Here is a 20,971-nt window from a genome sequence, read left to right on the forward strand (position 1 = left end):
GTCCCCGTAGATTATCAGTTGGCTCAAAATAAATCACAATTAATCTAGACAAGAGCTGAAATGACTCTGGTGGCTACGTGAGAGCCTGGGAGAGCGCACGGCCTGGAAAGCTTCTAAAGAGCTGAATGTCTACATTTTGGCAAAGGCACAATGTGAGAGACCCATGGGGGATCCAATAACTCTCCACAAACATCTCAAGTGTGAAAACAACAAGGAGGAACAGGAATTTCTTAGCCTGGTACCAAATGTACTTCTGGCATTTTGAGAAGGAAGAGAACATAAAACGTACAAAGAAAACAACTCCAATTAATACCACCCAAAAAGATTTTCAAGGTTCAATTGTATGCTTTCTTCTTCGGCTACTAGAAGTAATTCTATTATTTACACTAACTCATTTCTGGTAATTTTAGAGCTTTTCAAAAATGTCTTGCCTTTATTACTTAGAATGTTTCCTTCAGAGCTTAAAGTGTTTCTTCAAACTCAAAAACAATTACCAGGATCAGGACATTAAAGGAGGAAGTTTCTACTCAGCTCTAATGGTGAAACTGGAAATCTGATTTTCTCCAGTTTGTAAATANTATAGAAGCAAAACAAAAAATCCACAGGCCCTGTTTAGTGCTCAGGCTGTTTGTAGCTTCAGCTCTAAAATTTCTCAGTCACTTGCTACTATTTTTTCCCTTCTTTATTTAGCTGTTTGGGGGCTCTAAGCAGATACACATTGGTTACTATTCAGTACTTCTCCTAAGATAGGAAGCATTCTGCTGCAGGCATCAGAGAGTTGTGTACACAGATAACCTTTCCGCTTTGTTCTCATTTTCTTAATGTAAACATTTAAGTCAAGCAGGTCTGTCCAAGTTCCCTGAGAGCTAGCTCCTGGAATCTAATTTAATTTGCTATTAAATTACTGTAATAAAAAATTAACTGTTGTTGTAATAAAAGCATCTTTAGAAAACTGAGGAAAACTAGATAAGGTTGTATCAGAATCTTACTTTCTGCACAAGCTTTCAACTGTTGACGTACAAGAAAGGAAAACAGGAACAGTGGGGAAAGAAGAGAGGAGTCTTTGGGGTCCTACTCCCTTTTCTTTCCCGAGGCTACTCTCATTTCAAAAAGCCCCTTCAATTCAACAGGATCCTTTAGCCTGAGGCCCACAAGGCAGACAAGGACCACTGGGAAGACCGGGCTCTTTTAACTCTGCTGGGGTCTGTTTTCAGCTATCCTGGAGCTGTTTTCATTTCTAGGCCCTACAGATTCTCGAGCCTACCTGTATACCTGTCGAATCAATCTCCCAGGGCAGGGGAATTTTGAACAATCTGTATCTTTAGCAGGCTTCCAGAATGTAAAAATTCCCTTCGATCGACAGTACCTGGCTTCTAACCCAAGAGGATTTGTAACAGTCTCGGCACATTGCGGGGCATAAGCTAGGGGCACATGGTATTCCCTCTTCCTGGAATACTGATGCTCCCTAACCCCTAGCACACCTGAATGTTCATGTGCCTGCAAAATTTATGTGGAAATCGTGAGGAGAGTAAGAGGTGGGGCCTTTGGAGGATGCTTTAGTCATAAGGGTGGAGCCCTCATGAATGGGATTAGTGCCTTATAAAAGAAGTTACCCTGAGATCCCTGCCCCTTTCACCAAGTGAGGATCCAGTGAGAAGATACCAACAGGGAACTAGGAAGGAGGTCTTGAGAATGTGGTCATGCGAGTGCCTTGATCTTGGGACTTCCAGCCTTCAGAACTGTGAGAAATTTGTTTATAAGCCACGCAGTCTGTGATATTTTGTTCATAGCAGCCCAAACAGACTGGGACGACCCTTCACTTTTGTCACTTTTACTCACTATTCAGGTCTTACTTGAATTCTTCTCTGAGCTCCTTCATTCTAAGCTGCAGTCCTCCTTTATCCCTCTTATAATAGTTTGTGGATTCCTTTATAGCTCTGGCCACAGTTCTTACAACTTGATCTGAGTGATTACTTGAATAATGTTAGTTCCTAACTAGACATTTAAGGTCCAGGAGGACCGGAACCATCTGTTTTGCCCACCACTGTAACCCCATCCCCAGCCCTACGCCTGGCACCCAGTGGGTGCTCTAGATATTTTCGGAGAAGTTGTGGAATTCAGGGTATATAGGGGAGAGGGTGCGCTTCTTAACTCTATAGAGTGGTTTATCAGCAGGACACATGTACAGACACAAAAAGTGAACCACCTGAAGGATGAGATCATTTTGTGACAGGGAAGTTGCTCTTGTCAACTTTAAGATAATAGGAGAACTAAATATGGAAGGAGGAAAGACTGCACATATGAATGTAAAGTGAAATCACTATCACACTGTGGACTATCACACTTTCCACTGTGGATTAATTCACACTGTTAGGCTGGCAGATTATTGAAAATGGAAGATTCAGTTTAAGGGCTGCCATGATCTTATGGATCAAGGTGATCCAACAATGAATTCACAGCTGTAGACGACACCTGGGTTTTGGAAATTAGGTACAAGCATTTGGTAATATAAACCATTCCTCACTGATGCCATTAGAGGCCACAAGGAAATCAGAGACCATCAGGGAGACCATCAGGACTCAAAATCAGATTTATCTGAAGGGGTATGGCACAGGACCACACACGGAGACAGAAGCAGTAACAAATTTAAATTGATAGTAAATTCTGCTAGATTCTAAAAGTAAATTAAGATAACTGTACCATTTACAGGTACACTTCAAACTCTAAGTGGGGGGGGGACAAAAAACTAGAAACCTATCATTTCAACTATTTTATAAGCAGCTTCTCAAGTTCCTAGAATGATCTTCAGTTTTTGTTTCTGAAGACCCCGCCCATCCTCATTTCTTCCCCCGCTTGCCCCAGCCACAGGTAAGCTGAGGCAGAAAAGGCTTGATTCAGGGACTTCTCAGGTGTTCTAGTCCCAAGGCTTTAAATACCTGCTGTATGCAAACACAGCCCAAAGTTATCATTTCCAGTCTTAACGGTTTCTCTGAGTCGGTCTGCTATTTATGACTGCCAACTTATTGTGTCTACCTGGTCAAATAACGACATCTCAATCTCAGTATTTGATCTACTCAGAGCTCTTGACTTTCCCTCCAAACTTGCTACACCAAGGTCAACCCCACCTCAGTAGCAGCTATCATCCCAGCTCCATACCTATCAAATTAAAAAAGAATCCCTGATGTCTCCCTTGCCCTCACCTCAGGCTGACTCCCATCTCCAATCAATCAAAGCCCTACTGATTCCCTGCCAAAAACACCCAGAATGTGCCCAGTGTGTACCAAGCCCACAAGCCATCATCATTTCTCAACCCCTGAATGGTCTCCCTGCTTCAACCCTTGCCCCTTCAAGCCATTTGCCACCCAGAAGTCAGGTCCCCCCTCCCCCCAAAAAAGAAAGATTTATCACTGCCCTGCTCAAGACGGTCCAGTGGTCTCCATTCCTACTTAACAAGGAGAAGTAGAAAGATCACAGAACTAAGGGTTCCAGCTCTGGCTCTGCTACTAACTATAATAAATCTTGGCAGAATCAGGTGACTTGTCCCTTCTACGCCTTACTGCCAAATGAAAGGGCTGTATGTTTAGCTTTACAAGTCTAATATTCTAAATCCAATATACGATTTAAAATGCCCATCTCAGCGTATTTCGTTTCTCTGTTTCAATAAAACAGCGATTTCTTAAACCCTGTATCTAACCACTGTCCCCACCCCATCATGGGGTCCATGCTCAGGAGCACAACAGAGAGATACCATGGCTCCTCTCTCACATCTGTTTGTTATCTTTAGGCAGAAAGGGGAGACAGCAAGGAATCTCCACCTTCTATTTGGGCAGGTCCATCTCTAATGTGGCAACTCTACAGCCGGAAGGCACCCACAAAACATCACCGAGGCCTGGTGGTACACTCATGGGGATCATTTCACGCCACTACACATCTTCCAGCTGATACAAAAGGAAAACTCCCTTGTCCCCAGAAAGACCATGTGCACATTTTTGTGAGCCAGGCTTCTATGTGGTCATAAAACTGATCTGTTGATCATTTTCTTTCCTATAGATTTTAGGAAAGTCTAACTTTTAACTGTGAGAATGACTTATTCCAGAGGAAAATACCATTTCTTAGGAAAACCAACTAAAATGTACAAACCACGTTCATTTCCCACAAAAGGAGAGGGCTGTGTAAGGAATTCACATGTACGTGGCTTGAGAATGAAAGAAAGCCAAGCAGACAAGAGGATTTTCCCAGTTCGGTTCATTTTGTAAAAATACTGTTTCATGGAAGCCACGGGGAAGGGGGTGGAGGTGAACAAACAAACCACAAAACCCTCACACTCAAAAAGCCAGGAAAGAAAACCTCCTCTGACTTGCCTTAGGACAAATTAAGCAAATAAAGGAAAACCACTTAGCTACTGCCACACCCCTTTTCACAGGGGTACTAACAGCCAATTTCTTATTATCCCCATTCTCTATTCTTCTGTCCCAATTCCACTAACAGCCCAAGATAATTGCTAATATTCCGGTCCTAAATGCAGAATTTACTGGCTCTAGGGCTAATTCCCTGCTTTTTCTAATGCCCTATCTCTATGCTTCCCTTTGACTCATGAGAATATTAAAATTTGATATTTTAATCCAACCTATGCTTTATAATATTTACTTTGAGGAAAGGGAGAAAGGTGGGGAGGGGCAAAGAGAAAGGGGGTAGGGGAGAGAGAGAGACAATCCCAAGCAGGCTGTCATCAGTGCAGAGCACCATGCGGGGTTCCATCTCACAAACCGTGAGCTGAGATCAAGAGTCGGCTGCTTAACAAACCCAGCCACCCAGGTGTCTCAAATCCAACCTACACTTTTAAAAACATTTTTAAAAAATAGCCATTTTATCAGGTATGTGAAGAACAACTTAATGTTAAGTCTGTGAAATGTGAGATATTTGTTAAAAGAGCTAAACAGATCTGAAACCTAGCCAGAGAGCACTAATATCCCTGCTTCCCAGATGTATTCCCCCTTCATTCCAAGATCTTCACTCTCCCTCCCCTCACACAGGTTGCCTGGAGCCTTCCATCTCCAGGGGCTCAAGGCGGTCAGCACCACAGCTGCCACCAGCCTGAGAACCCTGAGCAGAAACTAGAGGGAGCCACTATGTTAAGATGAATACTAACTGGGAACACAGCACTGGCCCAAGATGAAAGGTTTAACATCTACTCAAATTGTTGACAGCAGATGACCTTGGGCCAAGAAACCCCATGTTCCAATCACCAAACCTATGGAGCATTTTGTTTGTTTCAAATATCCACTCAGAAAATATTCAAGGGCCATCTAGCATGGTCCTATGGCCTAAACATATCACATCTGAAGAGCTTTAAGACCTTGGAGAAATCTCAACTTGGCTTATCTTTTCTTCACCAAGAAAGCAAAAAGTTAACCAGTATTCTCTCCCCTGGAAGGTCTACTAGAAATCCTACTGAATTTACCTTGATTCACGGCTTTATGACTGCCATTTCAAACTTTCTCCTAGGCACCAAGCAGTAGATAGTCTGGACTCCACTGACCTCTGTTTCATGTGTGGAGGCTGATGTACACAGTAGACTGTCATTTCTCCTGGGGCAGCACCAATACTTGCTTGGCATCCCACCCTGTGCTTAAACATATGGTGGAGCACTTGGCAGACAATGTAAATATTTGCCAATTTGTCTTAAATTTGTTTTAAAGTAATTTTTAGTTGCATTTTTTTTTTGTTTTTATGGAAAATATGTTTAAATTTCCTTTTATCTGTTTTTTAAACTGGGAAAACAGTTACTGGATAAATAAAGCAAAGAAAATCCCACTAAACTCTTTACTGTCTGAATTATAAGGCAGGCTGACTGATCACTGTGAGGGAAGATCTCACTTCATTTCACTCTGACTTAATTTATTGCCTACCTCTCCCCCAGCATAGCAATGTTTAGTAAACATCTCACTGCAGTGAATTTTCATAACTCACGGGGTTAAATATAGAGTCCTGCCATTCTGGTCATTTCTACCACTTGCTTTCCTCCTGCTTTCCCATTTTTCCTCAGCCTCCAAACAAGTCACATCGTGAAGACATCCAGAGACACTCCATCTCTGTGGACAGAGCCATAAGCTCTTCTCTAAGCCAAAAGCTGACACCCCAGAGGAACAGATTTTCCTCCTTCAAGATAAGGGTTTATCTTTCCAGCTAAGCATGGTGGAGTCTGTTTTGGTTTTGTTTTTAAACCTTAAGGAATTTTACCTTCTAGCACTAGGTAAGGCTGATATCTGGGTCCACACAAAAGCCTTTGAGCAATGGATATGCAAGTTAGGATGCTTATACAATAGATGTGACTAAACCAAGGACATTACCTTAACAGATAAGCTTTAAGACAAATTCACTTCAAACATTTCACTTTGCACTACTAATCTGAATTTTGGAGTAACTGGTGCTAATTTAGAATTCCAGTGATAAGATGTGTGCTCTGATTCTCTTCATTCAAACACAATGCTGCCATTTACCAAGGGAGCAGAAAAAGGAATTTTTCCTTTGTTTAAAAAGATAAAGTATTTCGGTTACTTGAAAAAGCCAGAGTTGAATAACATTCTGTATTATATTTGTGACTCATTCTCAAATGAGATATCGCCACACCCCCACTCTTCTTCAGGTGATAAATAAAAACAGAACTTCAGTTTCAGATTTTCTTATAATTTACAGGGAAATCTTTAGAATCTTTAGAAATACTTTGCCTCCAACATTTTAACCTCTTTTTTATGGTTTGGATCTCAGAAAAACTATTAACCTCCTCCCCTTTTTTTTTTTTGCTCTACAATGTTAATGTCAGTGTTCCCACAAACAAACAAGTGAAAAGAAAAACAACGATAGCTCAAAACCTTCCCGAACCTTTCTTATGACAAATACCGTGATTGGGCTGTAGAATACAAAACACAGCAAACTGGACTCATGATCTCTGTATTTTTACAGCATGTAAGTTATGGCCCAATCAAAATATTTTTTTAAAGACCTTCCTGAAAATCACATTTCAATATCTGTCATCAGCAATTCATCTCAGACCTGAGTTCTCTCTGGGTCAACAAGATTCCAAAGCCAAAAAGGAGTCTCACGACCCAAAAGCCACTGACACCCGTGCCCTCAATTCTCCAGGACCTTCCATCTCAAATTTTCCTTCACAGCAGAGTTGCCTCAGATACGGAATTTCACTCACCTCAACTGACTGAGAAGGCATCTTCAACTTGGTGAGCTTGGCTTTGGCAGGCACTTTTAAGTCTGTTTTTTCAAAGGTCTGCTGCCGGTAGTCCTCCGGCAGTGGTTTCAGTTCAGGAGACTCACTTGGAGCCTGATCTTGACCATCCATGGGCCGGACATAAGCCGTGGGCTTCTGCTGCATTGCCACAGTTTTTGAGGGGAGGGACGGTGGGGGAAAAGTCTGAGAAGGTGGCTGGGGAGGGGCTACCCCAAGGCTGGCAACTGCCACTAAACTGTCTTGAGGGGTCTCTTTATCATGGACCTTGACCACTAGGTCTTTGGGAGATTTGGCCGGACAGTAGCCTTTATTGTTACTGTTACTGCTGTGAACCTTGTTGCTTCCTTGTGTCCTGGGAAGAGTTTGCTGGTTGGAATGTACAGGTGACAAGGGGGCCACTGGGGAAGGCAAGGAGAGCAAAGGAGAGAGCTCCCTCTCTGGGGCAGAGTCTGTCACCAAAGCACAGCGGTCTCCATCAGCTCTGCGGTCACCTTTTTTGTGATGAGCAGAGCCGCACCCCTCCTGAGCGAGGCGATCTTGGGTCAGGTTCTGGCTGTCTGGAGGGCCATAGCTTCTGATGTGAGGATTTGATGTTGGTTCCATTCTTGGCTGTGCCATCTTTGGATTGTGGGTGATGTTACCAACAGGAAGTGGTCCGGAGGCAGGAGTGTTAACCGGCTGGTGGTGGGCACTGGAGTGGAAGGGGTGGGATGGAATGCTGCTCCCCTTCTCAGGAAATGAAGGATATCTTGGCTTTCCAAACCTATTTTCAGAAGTATCCAAGCGATGAGGGTGGGACTTGGTACTGAGGAACTCCTTCACTTCTTCATAGTTTCCCAACATGTTCTGTATTCGACTGGATAGCTCATCACCTTTTTCTGTCTGAAAAAGACAAGACAGCAGAGTTAGACACATTAAAAAAAAAAAAAACCCAACTAAGGAAAACCACTATTTAATAAACAATGTTACATAATGCCACTTAAAGGGGAGGGAACCAACTTCAGTTTAATGTGTGACAGAAAACGTTAACATGCAATTTAAACTCAGTTCCCCTGTTGAGAAGTCTGTCATGGACAAACGTTACTAAAGACATGAGACTAATGTTACAAAAGATGATAAACTTTGGTAATTTACATAACAATGTCCAGAGAATTTTCATAGTTTGTTTTCAAAAACAACCTAAGGTGTCTTATTTTCACATTTGTGACCTTTGTTCAAACTCATTTTCATCACAGAGTTAAATATGATCATATATCAGACTTTCTAGTATTCGGTAAATACCTTGTAGGGCTCTCCAAAAAGGGGGATCTTTTCAGGAAATGCCTCTTTCTCTTGGTGAGCTTCCTGGTTGCGTCTTTCCTTCTCTCTAATTCGAAGCAGGTTTCTGTCTTCATTGTACAAGCTGTTTCATATGCCGCAAAAGAACAAAAACAATAAAATTTATCGTGTCCAAGTTTTGCTATGCATATGTAAATGTGTGAAGGAGGCCAGGATAGGTCAACAAGAAGGTTCTGACAAGGGAGACGTTTTCAGGAAAGCCTAAGTCCCTCCACTCACTCCTGGATTAAGGCTGTGACCATCCAGCCGTGGGTACTGGCTCTGGAAACCTAAGCATTCACTCTGGAATACTGCCTTCATGGCTCAGGACCGACTCCAAACTGAACAGTCTTTTATAGGCAGTCAGGGAACAGAGACAAGATTAATGATATTTTTACTTTCAGCTTGCAAAATATGGGGTAGAGGTAGAAGCTTTTCATCTGACAGAGTCAGCAGGATGTGAACTTTAAAAAGACTGTTTTCCTGGATCAGTATTATACATTTTGGAAGATTAAAATCAAAAGGCTTATTTCATAATTAAAAGATTACCAACCACCCAAAACAGCATTTACTTTATTCTCAGCCTATTCTACTGGAGTGTCTTGGCATGTAAACCCAAAAAGATAATTTTTATTTCTCATTTCAAATGTCAAGGATGGGAAAATCTAATTGTAGATGTCATCCCTACCTACCAAGAAGTCTGATAATTTGCTTGCCCCACTTAAACCACATAAAAATATACCCTAAATCATCAGCCCCGGGACCAAAGGGGTTAAAAAATGCATTCACTGATGAAAAAATTGCAGAGATGGAAACCAACAAGAGTACAGTTTTAGCTGGCATATAAACCAAAGTGGGCTTGCCTCAGATGGACAACACAGGCCACACCTTCTCGACCCCCACAGGTGATGTATGAGAATAGTGAAAATAAGAACTGTAAACCATCGTTTGTCCTCATTAACACTTCCTTCTAGGGTATCTACTGAATCTTTTCCCCCAACATTATGTGAATAAATAAGTAGGAAATTTTTCAATTGTCTTGCCAAGACAGTACGTGTCTTTAGAAACTCACCCTGATCTCCGACACCCCCTTTCCTGGCCTCTCTGCTCTCATGACTGCTCTTATTTCCTCTGGCAAGGGCCTCCTTACTGACCTCCCTGCCTCCCCAACATCTTGTCTCTCTAATAAATTAGGCTTTTCATGGAGAAATCCAATCTAAAGCTCTCGTTCTCATGGCACTATGAATATTTTAAAATAACAAGAATTTGATGGCTCTTTGCTGCCGCAGAATAAACTCTAAATCTTTGCTTTGGCATTAAAATTCTCCCATAATCTGGTACAGATCTACTCTAGATATAATCCTACTGTCTCCCTGCAGGCCTGCCACAAGCATTCTCTTGACGGTCACGTCCATCCCCAAACATACACTGTTAAAGGCAGCCTGTTGCTCCAATCCCTACCCTCAAAACCCCGAATGATAAGCAATTCTTCCAGGACCCGCTTAGACATAAATAGGATTCTCCCGCAAACCACATCTATATTCCAGGCATACCACACTATTCCCTGCTCCTCACTGACAACCTGGACTTCAATGCTTTCATTCTAAACAATTTTCTCTGCTTCTCTCTCAACCTCACACCCCCATCCCTGATTTCCAGCCACCAGCAAATCTCTGGAGTGAAGGTTCCAATGTTAACCACTCTAAAGAGTTCCTCAAATCCACCAGGTATGTGCTCATAGAACATACTGATTACTCCTCTGTCTTCCTCCCCTTCCCCCTAGAATATGAACTCCATCAAAATAGAGTCACTCATATTTATCTCTCTCCTGATGCTAAAGCATGTTACTATGCATAGAAGCTAATCATTTTTTTTTAATTAAAAAAAAAGACGCTATACTTACAGTATCTTTTTAAAAACTTACTTATAATTTAAAAAAAAAACAACTCTGAAAGACATATGCAAAGACAATTTAAAAAAATAACCATCTAGGGGCACGTGGGTGGCTCAGTTGGTTGAGCATTGGACTCCGGCTCAGGTCATGATCTCATGGCTTCGGCTCGTGGGTTCAAGCCCCACACTGGACTCACTGCTGTTGGCACTGAGCCCACTTCGGATTCTCTGACTCCCTCTCTGCCTCTTCTCCACTCATGTTCTCTCTCTCAAAAATAAACATTTAAAAAAAATAGCCATCTGTAAAGTTATTTGTAGGTATTTCTACAGCGTTAAGGTGAGGGGGGGCAGGCTATGCTATCTGGGTATATTCACCAGGATGTGGCAAAGAATTACCTGCTTTGACCATCATTATCAAAAACTTTTCTGAAATGATGGATATCAAGATGTCCTACTTTAAGAGAACTACAAAGTAAATAATTTATGTTAGTCAACATACTGAAAAAAGTTAAGGAAAAACTAAACCAGAAACTGTGGAGCATTCTTTAACAAAGTCTGAATCTCATATGTTTCAGACAATTAGATTTATTTCTGGTTGAAAGAAGCACAGTGAGGGGCGCCTGGGTGGCTCAGTTGGTTGAGTGTCCAACTTCAGACCAGATCGTGATCTCGTGGTTCATGACTTCAAGTCCCACATCGGGCTCTGTGCTGACAGCTCAGAGCCTGGAGCCTGCTTTGGCTTATGTGTCTCCCTCTCTCTTTGCTCCTCCCCTGCTTTCCTCTGTCTCTCCCTCTCAATAATAAATAAAGATTTTAAAAAATTAAAGTAAGAAAGAAAACAAGCACAGTGGACTTGATGACCACCTGGAATTCCTTTCAATTAGTTTAGAATTTTGGTAATTCCTCGCTGGCTCAAAAAACAATCATGTAACATTAACATACATACATGGGCACCAAAAAGAGGGCTGACTGGGAAGTAAGTTTTTCCTTTCAAACCTGTTTTATAGCCACTTTGTTTACAGAGGGCGTGGGACATGCAACTGTCCTCTGGGTAACCTGAACTGCCAAGCTTCTCTTTTCTAAAGCGCTTTGGTGCTGTACCCCAAACGGGTGCACACCAGGAGAAGCAGCTTCCCAGGGGCATCTGGGTTACCACTCTCTCCATGAAGGGAGGTCTCCCTTTTCGGATTCTGTTGGTTACAATGGCAGAGTCCCTGGATCTTTATCTGCATGAGCATGTTCACAGTCTTTGGTTCCACTTCGTGAGGCAGAGTCCTGCCCACTTCTGAATATCTGCTACCCCTGTCTCAGTAAAGTGAACCCCAAATGGCCAAACTTCCTAATCCAGATTGGAAAGTGAGGATATGAACAGTAGCACCTCAACCAACAGACTACTTCGGGTCCCCACTTAATTTTCCTGTCGACTCCACACATACCTTTAAGAAAAGCTACCCTGGCTTAAAATTACTGAATTATTTCCAAATTGGTCAGCACAGCCTTATCTCAGCATCTGGTATGTTCTACCATGCTTCCAGGTTTTAGTTCCTAAATAATAAAGTCTATTATGGAAATAATGAGAAGCAGCCAATTTGACAAAATTCCTAACACTGGCTTATTGCTGTGTGATTCAAAAATCAAGGTACCTCCCACAGGGGAGAAATCCTATTAAATTAAGGACTCTGCTTAATTACTGGTTTTATCTCGTTAGTTTAAAAAAATGTTAAAAACCCACAGCAAGATTTTATTGGTAGACATATGCTTTGAATGTATTTTTTTCTTATTAATTATGCCCCTTCAACTGGAAAACCCAAAAACAGGGGAGCTGAAGAAAGACCTCATGAGTGTCACTGGTAGGGCGAGTTTTAGGAGGTCTACACTTTGAGAGGAAAACTCAGTCTCACCCACCATCTCTTGGGTCTCACTCCCTAGAGGGAAGGGGAAGGCAGAAGAGACAGGAAGTGACCAGTCCACAGTTCCCAGGACGACACAGAACAGGCTGTGAGCCCTCATTCTTCTGGACTCTTGCAACTAACAGGGTTTTGCCAACTGTACTATGGAGCTCTATGGTTTATTTGGCTTTTACTTATTATAAGTTTACAATGGTGTAAAGTGGTTGGTTAAAGTTTGTAAGCAAATTTTTTCATGAATATCTTCTTTTTCTTGGTTCTATTCTGACATCAGGGGAAATACAAATTTTAATATTAACACAAGTAGTAAGATATTAACACAAGTAGTAGCATGAGTAAGTAAATCATTGTTCAGCCTTACACGTCACTGTTTTTAACTCAAGGTGCAAGCAAAGACCTTTAGATAGAATTTTAAATAAGGGGATTTTAGGTAGCAGTACATGTCCTACAAGATTCATAAACTGTTAATTACCTTTGAATAATTACAAGCTGACTACCGCTTCATTTAATTAAAGGTGGTATATTTCCTCTGTTGTGGAGGAGAAAACATTCTCCCTCACAGGATAACCTCATCCCAACATCAGCGTTTCACTGTTAGACTTTCTCACGGTTCCATGCAGAACAGAGTGAGCCAGGAGTTGTCCTTCCCTTTGCATTAGATGAGAGGTTCCCAAACCAGTGACCATTAGCATCACCTGGGGGACCCATCAGAACGTGGAGGGCAGAGACCTGCCCCCAGAGTGTGAGTCAGTAGATGTAGTGCAGGGCCTGAGATATTCACGCGTAACAAAGTTCCAGGTGGTCCTGAGGAGTACAAGATAGCACACTTGTGTGTGCTATGTGCTGTGTGGAGTGCTCTAATGAAGCTAACCCAGACACAAGAGCAACGAAGACTGCAGCAGCAGAGCCAGGACCTCCACCACTTAGCACTGCTGTTCAGTCAGCACTCATTTAGGCACAGCGCGCCAGTCTCCTATTTAATTTTCACAACAAGACTGTCAGAGGGAGATTATTAACCCCATTTTCCAGCTGAAAGAAAATAAAGCTCAGAGATTAGCTTGCTATTAAATAATAGACCTTAAAATTCGAATACAGACCTGCTTGGCACCAAAGTGTGTGTCCTTAATCACAGTTCTGCGGGCAAAGCTTTCAGGCTGTGTTAAACAGGGCAACAACAAAGAAGGTAGGCTGTGTGTTCCTTTATAAGTGCTCACAATTCCTTGGTCTCAAAGAGGTACGTGCCGATTAATTCAGGTTTTATCCCTGCCAGCAGTGCAATTCTGGTGCCACAAAATGTGTTTGGTTAAATACATCCACGCAGGTCTGTCTTTTCTGAAGGACCTGACAGAGAGCCCTCTGAGAGAGGGATGGCCGGCAGCATGAAGTTGCTCCTCAAATTATGAACACTGTACTACAAATTCTCATTTTGGAACCTTTGTTGTTGTTTTTGTTAGAGCCTTTTTGAATTTACCGATTTGAGGTCATCAGCCCCATAATAACTTCTGGACTCATAAGTCATCTCCAATGGGCTAAACTTGTACCAAAGCAGCCATGACATGCCCGATATTGGGCTCCACTCCCAGTAACTTCTGGCCAGTGACCCAGGGCCTCACTGCCAGTGGTCTGATGGGCCCAGGAGTGCCCACCTGGGGAGACAAAGACCACCAAGTCACATGATGATTTGAAGCAGCTGACTGTATTCAGAAACAAATCCATGGTTTTGAAATGCCCCTACGGAGAGGGTGCAAAGCCTGCCCACCCAGCAGATATCCATGAGCTCCCTCGGAAGTCTGCATTAGGTACTCTAAAAAACAGGGAATGCCTTTCTGTAGCCACGCGGCTGTTTTGGATTATATGCTACTGTCCACCATCCATCTGCAAGGGCTGCAGCACTGACACATCAGGACGATCTCTGCAACGGGCAACAAACCACCTCCAGCCACATTTTTTTTTTTTTTTAAGTGAACTAGAAAGATCAAAGGGGGGAAGCACAGGCTTCATTCATGTCCCACGGCCAGGTGTGCCATGCAGAACACAAGTGCATCAGCCTCCACTGGGCTGGCCTGCGCCACCGAGGTCTTCAGTGACAGAACCTCACCATTCTCATCCATGCAGCAGCCCGGATGAAGCCCGGAAGTCTAAAACACGTCAGGATGCTCTCACTTTCAGAGAGGTGGTGGCACTCTTGAGGAATTCGGAGCTGCCCACTCAGCCCCTGAATGCCGTCATTTAGTCAAGCCCATGCTGGGGCCTGTCAGGGCACATTGACTCCGACTTCTCAAATGCTCCTCCTTGGGGTTATGGGTGGACGTGTTAGAACACCATGATAAAAATGAAGTCCCAGCTTTGTCAGGATTAATGAGAGCAATCCCTCTTTCTCACTTTCCCTTACACTAAAGAAGGAAAGACTGTATGTGGAAGGAGGGTGAGCAGTGGGGCAGCATGCAGGCTCAGCCCGGTGGGCCGCAAGCACCCTCCTCCAGGCTGGAGCGCACACTGCTAATCTAGGTTAGTCCTGTGGGATCATTGAATGCCACCGGGCGCTCCCATGGCAACGCTGGGCCTGCAGGGCAGGCTGTGCACAGCTGACTACCCATTCATCACCCTCCACTGGCCACTTCACACAGACCTGCCTCTGATAGATGGGACCAACTCTCTCTAGAACTCACGTTTTAAAGTTTAATTCTCTCTTGGGGGAATAGACCGTAATTTCTCCTCTGGATTTATCTCCCTAGGCATGGAAGAGACATTTGGTGGGAAGGAAAAGAAAAATCCTAAAATCAGCAACATACATTAAATTTGGAAAAGAACAAGTCCTTTATACTGTTTTAAGGAGACTGATGGCATTGGGATTTGAATGAACAAAGGATAAAGCAAAACGTAAAACTCTCATGCCTGTTCACAAATGTTCGGCAACTCTGGTTTAGAGACTGGGATATATGTGTCACAGAGGCAAAAGAACAGCAGGCTTGGGTTCTTACTCATGTGCAAGGGACTTTATTTTCAAAGCCACCCCTGTTCACTTTTGAAGTCCATCTTCTGGCCCTTTTCTCCCCATGTTCCTCTAGTCTTACAATCCAACATCCAGGCAAGATTTTTCAAACACTGGCTTTACAGAAAAATGTCAATAGGCCTCAAAGCACAAAGTTAGTTTTGTCATTAAACTGTATCATTCATAAATACAATTTAAACGTGAGAAATCAACTGGCTCAAGTTTGAAAGTAGAAGAAATGTTGCTGCAAAGAATGAAGGATTGCAGTGGCTGGGTGGCTCCATCGGTTAAGCGTCCAACTTTGGCTCAGGTCATGATCTCATAGTTTGTGGGTTCGAGTCCTGCATCAGGCTCTGTGCTGACAGTTCAGAGCCTGGACTCTGTTTGGATTCTGTGTATGTGTGTGTCCCCTCCCCCAACTCGCACTCTCAAAAATAAACAAACATCAAAAAATTAAAAAACAAAAAACAAAGAATGGAGAATTTTTTCCCTTTCCCTTTTTGCATGAGAAAAAATTTGCAGCAGGCTTTCTCATAAATAATAATCACTCCACTAAATCTTCCAAGGATTTCACCTTCATTATCTCCCCCATCACCTAACACACACAATAAAAGAAACATACAAACAACAACAACAACAACAAAAACCCAAAGACTTAAGCCTTAATTTTAAAAACAAAACCTAAATTAACATAAAAAATAAAGTATCAGCCAAGTGAAGTGGCAAAATAGCACGATGTCACTGTTGTTTTCCTGAAGGACCCCAGGGGGTCTTCTCAAAGTAACAGCTCTTTGCTACTCACTCCTGCCGGTCGCCCAAGACTGAGCCTCATTAGAATATTCAAAGAGTTGTACGTAACTCCATTTTGCAAAATTAATCCTACCTTTAAGATATGTTTATATAATTTACAAGGTATTCTTTGGATTTTAAATTGAGACAGCCTCTACCTGGGCAAACAAGTAAAAAGTTAAGTCACTCTCCTTCTAGTAAGAGACATGTCAATTTTTACCTCTCAAAAATGAATCTGCAGGGTGCCAGGTACTTTTCTGCATGCATATTAATATGTGGCAAAGGTCCGAAAGGATTCACTTTACAAAAATCTATCAAGAAGTAGCACCTGATTAGGATGGAGGATGTTAACTGGTAGTGTGGTGGTTTAGGGAGTATTTTAACACTCTTTTCACTAGAAAATATCCATTTGGGGCGCCTGGGTTCTTCAGTTGGTTGTGTCCAACTCTTGATTGTGGCTCAGGCCATAATCTCAGGGTTTATGAGTTAGAGCCCTGCTTGGGATGGACTCTCTCTCCCTCTCCCTCTCTCCCCTGCTTATGCAGTCTCTCTCAAAAACAAAAATTTTTTAAAGTGTCCATTTAATATTTGTGTGGTTAAAATTTTTTATTGGAAACAAAAGACTGGGGCACCTGGATGACTCAGTCAGTTAAGTGTCCAATTCTTGGTTTTGGCTCAGGCTATGATCTCAGTTTGTGAGTTTGAGCCCCGACACCGATAACAAGGAGCCTGCTTGGGATATTCTCATTCTCTCTCTCTCTCAAAATAAACAAACAAACATTGAGAAACAAGGAAATTGCCTTATATAACAACATCAAGATCAGGGCTAAAGAAACGTTAGGGTGTTGAACATTTTGGCAGTTAACTCTCACTGGAACCCCTGAAAACTGATTTTGGGCCCTGGATTCTGTCTTTGACCCTTATGAGTAATTACAGACCCATGTGCATAAAGCAGTGTATTAGAGACTATGTTGCAAAGTTCAAACATGAGCAGCTTTTTTTTTGGAAAAGTAGTCTCACTATAGAGTCCATTTTGGTTATCTCAACAGATCATAAACATATTTCAAGAGGCACTTTTACCCTATAGATGGAAAAGCACAAGAATTTGTCTTCTTCACTGATTTTCAAAGGGCAGTGAGGGAAACTGTGTGCACGAGGATACACAGCCTCAACAAGGAGAGGATGAGGGGAAAGGAGACAGATGAGCTACTTCACTCCTATGTGTAGGAGACCAAGTCCTTTACCTTCTAAATACATTTTAAACATACATTAAAACAAACAAAAACAGACAAAAACCAAAACTAGTGCTGAGGAAGGCCAACAAGCAAATGGCACAATTATACAAACACCACAAGTGAAATCATTCCTGACCTTGAAGATTTGGCAATCTATGTGCTAGGGGTTAATTAAAATTTGCTTTTAACGTGATTTGAAAAGAGCACATATTACTGTTACTGAAAAATTCTAGAAAATGCAGTCTCTAACAGGGGTTCCCTAAAATGCTGACAGTTCTTACCCATATTAACTGAAAGTACATATAGAAACCACCACCTCCCCTAGTGGCAACAGGCTCACTAGGGATAAATCTGCCACCTGATGATTTATGTCCTCTTAGTTAATAAAGGTCCCTGGTGTTCAGAACTACTTCAGACCACCTGCCTTACTGGCAATTGNAGATAAATCTGCCACCTGATGATTTATGTCCTCTTACTTAGTTAATAAAGGTCCCTGGTGTTCAGAACTACTTCAGACCACCTGCCTTACTGGCAATTGCACATTTGGCACGAATCAGAAACATGGGCAGAAGCTGTTGGCTCTTCCCCCTGCAATTGCACATTTGGCTCGAATCAGAAACATGGGCAGAAGCTGTTGGCTCTTCCCCCTGCAGGTCTCATCTGTACTAGAATCAACCAGAGCACTGGCCTCATTACCATGACATTCTTCTTACACACTCAACTGACCATGAAGGACTCCATCACATACTTATAAAATGAAGGTAGGGAAAGTCTGTATCATTAGAGCCTCAAATTAAAAGAATGCGACAGTCCCAAACTAGGAAAGAAGTAGACTAATAAGCTCAAAGTTTGGGGCTTTTTTATTGCTTGTCTCACTTGATTNAGTGGTGTGCAGACTTTCTCACTTCTCACTTGGAGCACAGCCCCAACAGGCTCCTTGTCCTGAGCTACTCAGCTCCACACAGATGCCTCACTGAACTTTCTAAAAATCATTAATCTGACCTTGTTATTCACCTATTTACAATTTTTGAGCCCAACTACTACCTACAGGATTAAAACTGATAGAGACTGTTAAGCCAAGCAACACCCTTCACTACCTGGCTTCAACTTACCTCTAATCTTTGGGGGGCGGGGTTGGCAAGACCTCTTTCTCCTCATTTCTCACCCAAAAATGCACAAGACCCAGTTTTGCCCCCTCTCCCTTTTAGACACTATGAACACAAGGAACTGGGACACGTGGAGGAAATGCAAAGCCCCTGTCTTGGCCAATTCACTAATGAATTCCTCCCCCGACTTTTCAAAGCCTTCTAAAATATCCTTGCATCTCCATCACCGTCCCTAGCCCGACCTCCACTCTCACCTCCCTTCCCGACTGTGAAGGGCTCCTTTCGCTGGGATACACGTGTCCTTGCAAATCTGCCCACGATTACACTGAAAAAAAATGAGATGGACTGTACACGTGTCGACAGATTTTATTAGACCGTGAGCACCTTAATGGCAAGGACTATTTCTGAGAGCACAGTGCTTAGCAAAAAGTGATGCTTAATATACATCGATTTAATGATATATTCAAGTATTACTCAAACAATCCAGAATTGTACTGAAGTCTGCCAGTCTTATTCATTATTTGATGACAAAACATGATTCACTGTCTAATACCTAAAACTGATTTTACCAGACTGTTGTACCCATTAAATGACTCATCTCTCCTTCCCAGGTCAGCCGTGAATGAAAAGTGCCTCAGCTAACACCATATGTTTATCAGTTAATATGACAGGTTTTATTCTTCAGTTTGCTATATTAGTCATAAAAGTCCAAATACACTATACCAAAAAGTTCTGAGTAACATTTACAGCAAATACACATTTAATTTTAATAATTTTTAATGTTTATTTTTGAGAGAGAGAGAAAGAGAGACACAGAGCACAAGTGGGGGAAAGGACAGAGAGAGAGGGAGACAGAATCCAGGGCAGGCTCCAGGCTTTGAGCTGTCAGCACAGAGCCTGACACAGGGCTTGAACCCATGAAACTCAAGATCATGACCTGAGCTGAAGTCGGATGCTTACTGACTGAGCCACCCAGGTGCCTCCACCCCTTAAATCAAGTAAGATTCAGAATGATATGAATAAGCTCTCTCTAGGACTAAAATTTCAACAACAAAAATCCCACAATGAAAAATCTTTCCATGCTGCCATAAATGTATTATGGGGAAAACAAAACAAAAAATACAAGGTCTAGAGAGTTCTAAAGTGCAAATGAGATCATGTGGCTCCTTCCACTGCTGACAGACCACCATAGGCTTCCCTCAGCATTCAAGATAAAAACCCAAAAGCCTGACTTATAAGGCTCCATCCCCAGCACACCTCCTCTCCATTGTTAACCTCAGGATATATTCCCCTCCCCCTGCCCCTCTCAAATATGAGCCACACCGGCCTTCTCATGCCTGGAATCAGTTGGGCTGTGCACTGGCGATCCCCACATGGATGCTCTCTGTCCAGAGAGCTGAGGGCAACGTTGTTGAGGGCAACTAACGCCTCAGGGTAAATGAGCCCCTCAGCGAGGTTCCCCCTGCAGCTCGGGTTCTTTAGCACTCCACCCTCCATCTCTTCTTATCACTATCTAAAATTACCTTGCCTATTCACTTATCTGTTTAATTATGTTTGGCTCTCCACACTTGCTTCCTCCAGGAATGTGAACTACAGAAGCCCAGTCACCTTTTCTCTTCTAGTTCCACACTGTGTGCCCGGCACTAACCCATCAGCCTAAATCAGTTCAGTATTGGCTGAACCGGTGGAATTCTGCGTACAGAGATGCAGAACCTCAGGTAGTGATTTCTTTTTAAAAACAAAACAAATCATACAATTTGAAGCTAACAGAAGCATTTTCTAAAGACAGTATGTTATTTTTTTAAAACTAGGCAGTTATAGGGGCGCCTGGGTGGCTCAGTCGGCTCAGGTCATGATCTCACAGTTCATGAGTTTGAGCCTTGTGCTCACAGCTCAGAGCTTGGCGCGTGCTTAGATTCTGTGCCTCCCTCTCTTTCTGCCCCTCCCCCACTTGCACAAGGCTCTCTCTCTCAAAAATAAACATTTCTTAAAAATAATAAATAACACCAGGCAGTTATGGAGATCATCCTTCCAGATAATGGGCTTATACATCAAATTTTCAAGTATCGCACCAGAAAGCAAGGGACAAACAAATCATTTCCAAATTCTTCTTGTGTCTCCTGAGACTGCTGAAATGTCCCTAGAGAGACTGAGAGAGGAGAGGGGGCAACTCTTGTCTCAAGTAATTACTTACGAGTAAGTTTATGTTTTATTTGCTAAGAAGAGTCATAAGAGATTAAACATAATTGAGTATTTTTTTTTGTCAGTTGACATTTTGAGCACCAGCTAATTCCCAATGTTTGTCAAACAGAATGAATTACATTCTGTAGAGCAGCTTAGAAAACTGTACAGGATTTACCACTCCGAAAGGAAGAGTCCCTCCCAACGACTGAACTTCTAACACGCACATTCCAGAGAACCAATTGCACCACATACGATAAGAAGAACTGTTTGACACTGGGCCAAGGTACCGGGTACTGTTTAAGCCA

The 20,971-nt window shown here is 42.5% G+C and overlaps 1 protein-coding gene across 1 annotated transcript in view; it reads right to left on the bottom strand.

The window, feature by feature from the left end:
• Positions 1-20,971, bottom strand: part of AFF1 (ALF transcription elongation factor 1) — a 199,571-nt gene that overhangs the window by 80,808 nt on the left and 97,792 nt on the right. Inside the window, exons 3-4 of the mRNA XM_077765141.1 lie at positions 8,525-8,645; positions 7,205-8,125 (exon numbers count right to left, since the gene is read on the bottom strand). Coding sequence (XP_077621267.1) covers positions 7,205-8,125; positions 8,525-8,645 — 1,042 coding nt within the window. The remainder of the gene's footprint in view (positions 1-7,204; positions 8,126-8,524; positions 8,646-20,971) is intronic.

The sequence above is a fragment of the Crocuta crocuta genome, unplaced genomic scaffold (genome assembly GCF_008692635.1).
Source record: "Crocuta crocuta isolate KB4526 unplaced genomic scaffold, BGI_CrCroc_1.0 scaffold134, whole genome shotgun sequence".
Classification (NCBI taxonomy): Eukaryota; Metazoa; Chordata; class Mammalia; order Carnivora; family Hyaenidae; genus Crocuta; species Crocuta crocuta.